Source organism: Choloepus didactylus, chromosome 10 (genome assembly GCF_015220235.1).
Source record: "Choloepus didactylus isolate mChoDid1 chromosome 10, mChoDid1.pri, whole genome shotgun sequence".
Classification (NCBI taxonomy): Eukaryota; Metazoa; Chordata; class Mammalia; order Pilosa; family Megalonychidae; genus Choloepus; species Choloepus didactylus.
The window spans coordinates 44,398-53,950 of record NC_051316.1 but is presented as its reverse complement, the minus strand read 5'-3'; the positions used below and the strand labels follow the sequence as shown (position 1 = coordinate 53,950).

Sequence of the window (9,553 nt, the reverse complement as noted above, 5' to 3'; positions counted from 1 at the left end):
TGCCCTCGAGGGCCGGGCCCGGCCCCGTCCCCTCCAGGAGCTCAGCCCCGAGCGTGGGGAGCATCTCCACCATCCACAGTGCGTGCGCCCTGAGCGTGGGGAGCATCACCATCCACAGTGCGTGCGCCTCGAGCGTGGGGAGCATCTCCACCATGCACAGTGCGTGCGCCCCGAGCGTGGGGAGCATCTCCACCATGCACAGTGCTTGCGCCCCGAGCGTGGGGAGCATCTCCACCATGCACAGTGCGTGCGCCCCGAGCGTGGGGAGCATCTCCACCATGCACAGTGCGTGCGCCCCGCCCGCCCGCCCCCATGGGAGTTGCCCCCCCATGCTCGTGTCTATGCCCCGCACCGTGCTCTGGACCCGTCCGCACACGTGAACACACAGATGCCCTGGCTGACTCACCCTGCATCAGCGGAAGGACCCACTTTGCTGCACACTCGCCGTCTGTCTCCCCTGTCCCTGGGCAGCTCACGGACCAGGGCGCAGGACCCGCTTCCCTGGAAACCTCAGGGGCCCCAAGCTCAGCCTCCTCCCTGGACCAGTCCATCCCCAACCCCACCCCAGCTTACACCTGCATCTGGGAAGCCCCGTGTCCTGTGCAGGGTCCCCCACAGGCCCACACACACTTTCCATGTCCCTGGGGTGGTGGGCAGCCCCCCAGAGAGAGCACACGTGCAGTGGGGCCCCCAGGTCCTGCCCAGGGCTCCGCTGCCCCCGAGGCCCTCCCAGGACCTCACCTGCTGGCCCTTCACCACCTGGGCCCTGGCAGACCCCTGGGAAGACACATCTCCGTCTGCTGAACCCCTAACCCACAAACGGACTCTATTTAAAAGAGGGTCTCAGAAGACGTTCCTAGTTAAGATGAGGCCAAACTGGCTCAGGGTGCACCCTAAATCCTCTATGATGGTGTGTGTTAAAGGAAGAGAGGACTGGGGTGGGGAGGGGAGGGGTGGGGAGGGGTGGACCCCAACGGGGGGGATGAAAAAAGGGACACAGAGGAGAGATGCGGGGGAGGGGACTGCGTGAAGCCACAGCAGAGATGGGACAGCCACAGGCAGCGGCTCCCCGGGGCCCCCAGGGCTGGGAGAGGCCGGGCGGACCCTCCCTCAGCCCCCCTCCCCTGGGGAACAACCCCGCTGATGTCACACACCTGGCCCCAGAAGAGCGGGAGAACAGATTCTGTTTTGAGACACCCAGTTTGGGTGACTTGTGACAGAAGACCCCAGAAAACTCACACAGGCCCCCAAAGTGCAAACCTGAGATGGAAACGTGTCCAGCAGTGGAAAACGCCAGCTACAGCTCAGCCGGATGCAGCCCCCAGGGCTGGAGTGAGGGGCAGGTCACCCTCAGCCACCCCTTGCTGGAGGCAAAGCTTTGGGGCACGTGTCCACCCCACGACAGACCAGCCCAGAACGAGCCCCGAGGCAGCCCAGGGCCGGTGTCGGGGGTGCCTGGGCCCCCAGCTCCCCGCAGGCCAAGGAGGAGCCACTCCACTGAGCCCCGGCCCCAGACACAGCCGGCAGCCCCCGTGGTACCTGGATCCCACATGGGATGGTGGAGGCCCCACAGGCTCACGGAGCTGCCGCCACCCTTTACCTGCGGAGGACCGGCCGGCACCTCACTTACTCCTCTCGTTTCTCCATGAGGGAAAGGGGGGTCTAGAGAGATGAGGGAACATGGGGACCTCCGAGCTGCAGGCCTAGCTGCCAACGTCCCCTGACCCAACCCACAGCATGGATGGCCCGGGCCTGGGTACTTGCAGCAGCTCAGGGAGACGGAGCCAGAGACACATGGGGCTGAGGGCTTCCCCGAGACCCAGCAGCTGAGGTCTGAGGGCGGAGACCACAGGTGGGGAGGGGAGTGCCTGGGACACTGGGCGAGGGGAGCAGGCGGGACCCCAAGGGACAAGGAGAGACCCTGGGGATGGGGTGACCCTACTGGAATGGACCCCGGGGTGAAAGATCATGGGGCTTGGAGCCTGTAGGATGAAAGGTCATGGGATTCAGTAGCTTGGGGTGAAAGGTCAGGGCCCAGGGCCTGTGGTGTAAGGATTGGGGCTCAGTGCCCATGGAGTAAAAGGTCAGGTGCTTTGTGTCCATGGGGTGTAAGGTCAGAGGTTTGGTGCCTTGAGGTGAAAGGTCAGAGTCCAGTGCCCATGGGGTGAAAGGAAGGGGGGTTCACTGCCTGTGAGTTGAAGGGGTAGGAGCTTGCTGCCCCTAGGGTGGGAGGTCAGGGCTGTGGGCCCCCTGCTCACCTGCCACAGCACAGGAGCAGGGAGGCCACATTGCACAGTGGGTCAGTCTGCCTTGTCCTGGCCATGGTTTCCTTGATGATGTCTCCAAAATTGTGGTAACACTTTCGTTGAAACACAGCGAGATGTGTCAGCACACTGTTGTCAACACTGAGAAGTGACGACTCCAAGTCCATCCCTAACCCTAACCCAGCACCATCATCTTCGCTTGAGATCATCCCAGCCGGTGTGTGCTCAGAGACAAACTAGGGTTGGGGGACAGCTGGGGCGTGGGCCCCCAGGTTGGGGGGCTTGGCTCTGGGCTACCAGGTCTGTGTGCCAACAGCCCCTGGGGACATGCTGGGGGCGTGAGACCACCTCCTCGTGGACAGGCTGGCTTTACCTGCAACACAACTGAGCCGGGACCCCCGTGTCCACCCCCTCAAGTCGGGAGGACCCTGCCTCCACGGGGCGCACCTGGCAGCAATTATGGATGAGGCTTGGGCCACCCTGCACTGAAACACTCCCACGGTGGGAAAGGCCTATCTGCGCAGTCTCCAGCCAAGGCCAGGCAGCTTCTCAGAAGCAAGAAGACGTCCAGACACTGGCTCCAGGGCTCAGGCCCTGAGCATTGCCCTGTGGAGGTAACTGCCACAGGAGGGCCCAGCCCAGCCCACAGGGGTCAACACAGAGACAGGGGGCCCAGCCCAGTCCACGGGGGCTGGCAGAGAGACCGGGGGCTTCCCCTGACACCCACACCAAAGAATATCAGGTGGGTCTCAGGCTGATACAAGAGAACAGCCTTCACAAAAATAAAAGCTCAAAATTAAAAAGCAGCCTTAACAGTGCTACAAAACATTGCTGGAAGACATCAAAGACCTAAATAAATGGAAGGATGTTCCACATTTGTGGATTGAAAGACTAAATATTGCTAATATGTCAATTCTACCCAGGGCAATTTACAGATTCAGTGCAATCCCATTCAAAATTCCAACCTTTGCAGAAATGGAAAAACCATTTATCAAATTTATATGGAAGGGTAAGGGGCTCCAAAGAGCAAAAACACCTTCAAAAAGAATGAAGTCTGAGGACTCACACTTCCTGATCTTGAAATTTATTACAAAGCCACAGTAATCAAAGCAGCATGGCACTGGGTCAAGGACACATGTAGACCAGTAGAATTGAATTGAGGGCTCAGAAATCAACCCTCACATTTATGGCCAACTGGTTTTTGACAAGGTGGCAAAGACCACTCAACTGGGAAAGAATAGTCTCTCAACAAATGGTGCTGAGAAAACCTGATTTCCATTTGTGGAAAAAAAAGAAGGAACCCTACCTTACACTATACACAGAAATCAACTCAAAATAGACCAAAGACCTAATAAGAACCAGAACATAAAACTCCTAGAAGAAAACATAGGGAAGCATCTGCAGGAGCTTGTGTTAGGCAATGGTTTCTTAAACTTTGCATCCAAAGCACAAGCAATAAAAGAATAAAGGATAAATGGGAGCTCATCAAAATTAAAAACTTCTGTGCCTCAGAGGACTTTGTCATGAAAGTAAAACAACCACCTACACAATGAGAGGAAATATTTAGAAACCACATATCTGATAAAGGATTACTATCCAGAATATATACGAAATCCTCCAACTGAACAACAAAAAGATAAACAATCCAATTAAAAATTGGGAAAGAGACTTTAATAGACATTTCTCCAAAGAAGACATACAAATGGCCAATTAGCATATGAAAAGATGCTCAACATCATTAGCCATTAGGGAAATGCAAATCAAAACCACAATGAGGTACCATTTCACAGCCACTAGAATGGCTGCTATTTAAAAAAAAAAAAATAGAAACTAGGTGTTGGAGAGGATGTAGAGAAATAGGAACACTCATTCATTGCTTATGGTAATGTGAAATGGTGCAGCTGCTGTGGAAGACAGTTGGGAAGTACCTCAGAAAGTTAGGTATAGAATTACCATGGGACCCAGCAATCCCACTTCTATGTACATACCCAAAAGAATTGTACAGGGCCTCCGATATTTGCACACCAATGTTCAGAGTGGAATTATTCACTATTGCCAAAAGATGGAAGCAACCCAAGTGTCCATCAACCGGTGACTGGAGAAACAAAATGTGGTAACATTCATTGGAATATTATTCAGCCATAAAAAGGAAGTTGTGATTCATGCAACGAAATGGATGGAAGTTGAGGAAATGTTGAGTGAAATAAGCCAGACACAAAAGGAAAAATACTATACGATCTCACTGATATGAAATAATTAGAATAAGCAAACTCATCAAGTCAGAATCTAGAATACAGGTTACCAGGGGATGCGGTGGGGATGGGGAGTAGGGAGTTCAAGCTTAAATTGTAGTTTCTATGTGGGGTGATGGAAAAGTTTTGGTAATGGCTGGTGGTGATGGTAGCACAACATTGTGAATGTAATTAACAGCACTGAAGTACATATTTGAATGTGGTTAAAAGGGGAAATCTTAGATTGTATATATGATAACAGAATAAAAATTTAAAAATAAAATCCATGGAACTTCTGTACATAGATAGTGAACCCTAAATTGAACCACGGACTGCAGTTAATAGTACAAGGATAAAAATGTTTTCATTGTAACAAGTGTTCCACACAAACGCAAGGTGTTAATAGTAGGGTGGTATATTGGAATCCTGTATTTTATGCAGGACTGTTGTGAAAACCCACAAATTCTCTGATAAAAATAAATGAATGGAAACCACCACCACCACCCCCAAAAAAAGCATTCTAGGGAAAGTATTTGCAACAAATGACAACAAAAGACCCAATGTTAATAAAACTAAATAGATTGAAATCATACAAAATATCTTTTCAGATTATAATGGAATAAAATTAGAAATCAGTAGCAGAAGGAAAACTGGAAACTTTAAAAATGTTTGGAAATTAAACAACACACTATGAAACCACCAATGGATCAAAGAAATCATGAGGGAAACTGGGAAGCATCAACTGAGACAATTGAAAAAGAGAACATAACATACCGAAACTTACAGGATGTGGCTAAGGTAGTGCTCAGAGGGAAATTATTAGCTCTAAATATCTATATTAAAAAAAGAAGAAAGATCACAAACCAGTAACAGTTTCACACTGAAGAAACTAGAACAAGAAGAGCAAACTAAACCCAAAGTTAGTAGAAACAAGGAAAGATTAAATATTAGAAAAGATTCTATTATTTCTCATCTATCGCCACAAAACCAAAAGCTGTTTTGTTTTGTTTTTTTAAAAAAAAGATCAATAAAATCAACTGATGTTTAGCCAGAATGACAAAAAAAGAGAGGACACAAATAAGAAAAATCAGAAATGAAAGTATGGCTATTACTACCAGCCTTACAGAAATAACGATTATAAAAGCATACTTTGTACAGTTATATGCCAACAAATTAGAAAAACTAGATAAAATGAACAAATTTCTAGAAACATGGAAATTATAATCTGACACAAGAACAATTAGGAAATCTCAATAGATCTATTGACTCAGTCATCAAAAACTTCCCAACAAAGAAAATCCAGGACCAGATAGTTTCACTGCTGAATTCTACCAACCATTTAAAGGTTTACATCAGTCCTTCTCACACTCTTCCAAAAGATAGGAAAAGAGGAATTGCTTCCTAACTTGCTCAATGCAGCCAGTGTCAGATAAAGTCAAAGTCAAGAAAAGAAAATTACAGACCCACATTCCGTATGAACACATTTGCAAAGATCCTCAACAACACACTGGCAAATGGAATCCAAAGCACATTAAAGGAGTTATGGACCATAGCCAAGTGGGATTTATTCCAGGAATGCAAGGACAGTTCATCATTAGAAACTCCATCAACGTCAAACATCAGACAAACAGAACAAAGAAAAGATCCAAGCAATCTTCTCAGTTGACATAGAAAAGGCATTTGACAAATCCAACATCCTTTTCATGATAAAAACACTCAGGAAACTAGGAATAGAAGGGAACTTTCTCAACGTGATAAAAGGCATTTATGAAAAACCCACAGCTAACATCTTACTCAGTGGGGGAAAGACTGAACACTTTCCCCCTAACATCAGGAAGAAGACAAGGATGCCACTGTCACCACTGTTACTAAATGTGCTAGAAGTTCTAGCCAGAGCAGACAGGTGAGAAAGAAAATAAAAGGTATCCACAGTGGAAAAAAAGAAAGAAATGAAAAATTATCCCTCTACGCAGATAACATGGTCCTATATAGAGAAAATTCCAAACAATCTACAACAAAGCTACCAGAACTAGTAACTCAGCAAAGTAGCAGGATACTAGACAAACACACAGAAGTCAGTTGAGTTCCTATACGCCAGTAATGAACCATCTGAAAAGGAAATCAAGAAACAGTTCCATTTACAACAGCATCAAAAAGAGTAAAATACCTTGTAACCAATTTAACCAAGGAGCTGCAAGACTCATCCACTGAAACTTCAAAACATTGGTGAAAGAAAATAAAGACCTAAATAAATGGAAAGACAACCCGTGTTCATGGACTGGAAAACTTAACATTATTAAGATGTCAATTCTGTGTAAAGTGATCTGCAAATTCAACACCATCTCTATCAAAATTCCAGCAGCCTTGTTAAAGCTGATTCGCAAATTCCTAAGTAACCACAAAGAGCCACGAAAAGATAAACAATCTTGAAAAAGAACAAAGCTGTTGGACTCATACTTCCTGATCTCAAAAGTTACTACAAAGCTACAGTAATCAAAACAGTGTGGCATTGGCATAAGGTTAGACATACAGACCAACGGAACAGTATTGAGAGTCCAGAATTAAATCCACACATCTATACCTGGCTGATTTTCGACAAGGGTGACAAGTCCACTCAATGGGGAAAGAATAGAGTCTTCAACAAATGGTGCTGGGACGCCTGGAAATCCACCTGCAGAAGGAAGCATGTGGACCAACTCTCACTACACACAAAAACTAACTTAAAATGGATCAATGACCTAAATATAAGAAGAAATGCCATTAGACTCTTACAAGAAAACACAGGGAAACGTTGACCTTGAAGTAAGCAATGGATTTTTAGGTTTTACACCAAAAGCACAGGCAACAGAAGAAAAAGTAGATAAATCAGTCTTCATCAAAATTTAAAACTTTGTACAAAGGACATTACCAAGAAAGTGAAAAAACTACCTACAGAATGGGAGAAAATATTTGGAAAAAGTAGAACAAAAAGGGGCTTAATATTTAGAATATATAAAGAAGACCTACAACTCAACATCAAAAAGACAAAGAATCCAATTAAAACATAGGTCAAGGATTTGAACAGACACTTCTCCAGTGATAGTCAAGTAGCCAATAAGTCCATGAAAGACGCTCAGTTTCATGAGCAACTAGAGAAATGCAAACTAAAGCTATGGTGAGACACCACATCATACCCACTAGGATGGCTTTTGTTTAGAAAACTTAAAACAACAAGCGTTGGCAAGTACGTGGAGAAACAGGAACCCTCGTACATTGCTGATGGGGGACTGTGAAGTGGTGCAGCAGTTCCTCAGAAAACAAACATAGAATCCCCATATGACCCAGCAATTGTGCTCGTGGGTGTTTCCCAAAAGATCTGAAAGCAGAGACATGGATACTTGCTCACCAAGCAGAAGCAGCATGCACAGTGGCCCAAAAGGCAGAAACAATACAAGTGTCCATCAACACATGAGTAGAAAACAAAGGGGTAATGTCCTCGTTATAGTACCAGAAGAAATTCCATAAAAGCCAGTTCACAATCGAGGAAAAAAGATAATAGAGCCGACCTCCTGACCACCATGCCATCTGTCCATGTACCCAGCGACCCACTTGTCTGTCCATCCATACATCTATCTTTCCATCCATCCAGACATACATCTACCCACCCATCCATGAATCTGTCCATCCATCCATCCATCTACCCACATGCCCACCCGCCTGTCCACCCACTCGTCCTTCCATCCTGCAGAGCTTTCCCAAGCACTGCCTAGTATCACACACTGGTCTAAGCACTGGGGGTGCAGCAGTGATCAAATCAGACCAGTGAAATCACCCTTCTCTCTGATCAATCTCAGTAGCAATGAAAGAACGCAAGTAACATTTTTCACTGAAAAAGTAAGCATGTGCAAGTGACAGCAGGTGATGCCATGAGTGAAAACAGCATGCACCGAAAGTCAGGCTTGGGTAGCGTTTTCAAAGACACAAACGTGCTTATAAAAACAGTATTGGGGAAACATAGTTCACAATGAGCAAGACCTTCCATCAACACGAAAGACAACAAAGAACACACAGACGACAGGAGGCTGTGAGACCACGGCTTTCCGTATTTCTATACTTCCTTTCTACTTTTTATATTTCCTGTACTTTGGAAATTGCTTCTACTGCAAGTCTGTATATCTTATGCAGGAAAATACAAACCACAAAAACAAACGAGTAGGTAGCGGCGTGAATTCCATTCTCAAAGGGAGAGAGACGTGGAGACCTTTACATGGAGCTGGTGGATGGCGGCTGCCATGGGAGCCCCCAGCACGCTGCAGACGCTCAGCTGGCAGAACACGGCAGCGCGCTCCTGCTCCGGACAGGGGACTCAGGGGACTCAGGGGACTCTGCTGCTCCACGTCCTCCTCCTTGCTGCTCCTGGGACCTGGGGACGGTGGCCTGGCTCTGGGACACGTCTCTGCTACTCGGGGCTCCAGACAGTCGTGCTGGCAGCACACTGACCCAGGCACCTCCTCGGCAGTGCACATGCAGCCGTGTGACCTGTACACGCACCTGGGTGTGGTGTGCAAGTGCACCTGGCATGTCCACGTACATGACTGTTCCTGTGTCTGTGTCCACGTGTCCTGAGTACATGTGTGTCTCCACATGCCCTGACCCGCTCATCCTGTACCAGCTGAGCCCACAGCCCATGTGCAGGTGTGTGCAGGGCGGCTGCACAGCATGTGAGTGAGCAGCATGGGAAGAGCATGTGCATGGCCCGCAGGGTGACAGAGGCCCCAGCCCAGCGCCCGGCCCCGACACCCAGTGATGGTCTTGGAGACATGACAGACCCCTCCCCCACTCCAAGAGCTGCTGTGACGACCACCCAGGACGAGCCAGGGGTGCTTGGCCGGCCAGGCCACTGCCTCCATGAGCCCACGAGCCCACACTGAGGGCTGGGGCCTGGAGAGGCAGCCGAAAGTCCAGCAGGGCAGGGGGCGGGCAGGGGCCAGATGCTGGACGTGCGGATCTGGCTGGTCAGCAGGGACACGGGGCTTGACTGGGGCTGGGCTGGGGCTGGGCTGGGGCTGGGCTGGGGCT

General features: G+C 48.4%; 1 protein-coding gene across 1 annotated transcript; it reads right to left on the bottom strand.

Annotated features, from left to right (window-relative positions):
* Positions 1-1,281: 1,281 nt before the first annotated feature.
* On the bottom strand, positions 1,282-9,520 carry LOC119505115 (collagen alpha-1(I) chain-like). Its single transcript, XM_037797784.1, has 3 exons — positions 8,742-9,520; positions 7,077-7,166; positions 1,282-1,662 (listed from the first exon to the last, which is right to left on the bottom strand). Exons 1-3 carry the CDS (start codon positions 9,118-9,120, stop codon positions 1,298-1,300), a joined length of 834 nt encoding a protein of 277 aa, XP_037653712.1. The 5' UTR covers positions 9,121-9,520; the 3' UTR covers positions 1,282-1,297.
* Between the last annotated feature and the right edge of the window lie 33 nt (positions 9,521-9,553).

Excerpts from the sequence above, each read along its gene's own strand:
- LOC119505115 (XM_037797784.1), bottom strand. The coding sequence starts at position 9,120 with ATGTGGAGACACACATGTACTCAGGACACGTGGACACAGACACAGGAA. Across the intron at positions 7,167-8,741 it reads CCGCCATCCACCAGCTCCAT|GTGGATTTCCAGGCGTCCCA; the intron begins GTAAAGGTCTCC and ends TTCCTTCTGCAG. Across the intron at positions 1,663-7,076 it reads CCTTGTCGAAAATCAGCCAG|ACCCCCCTTTCCCTCATGGA; the intron begins GTATAGATGTGT and ends TCATCTCTCTAG.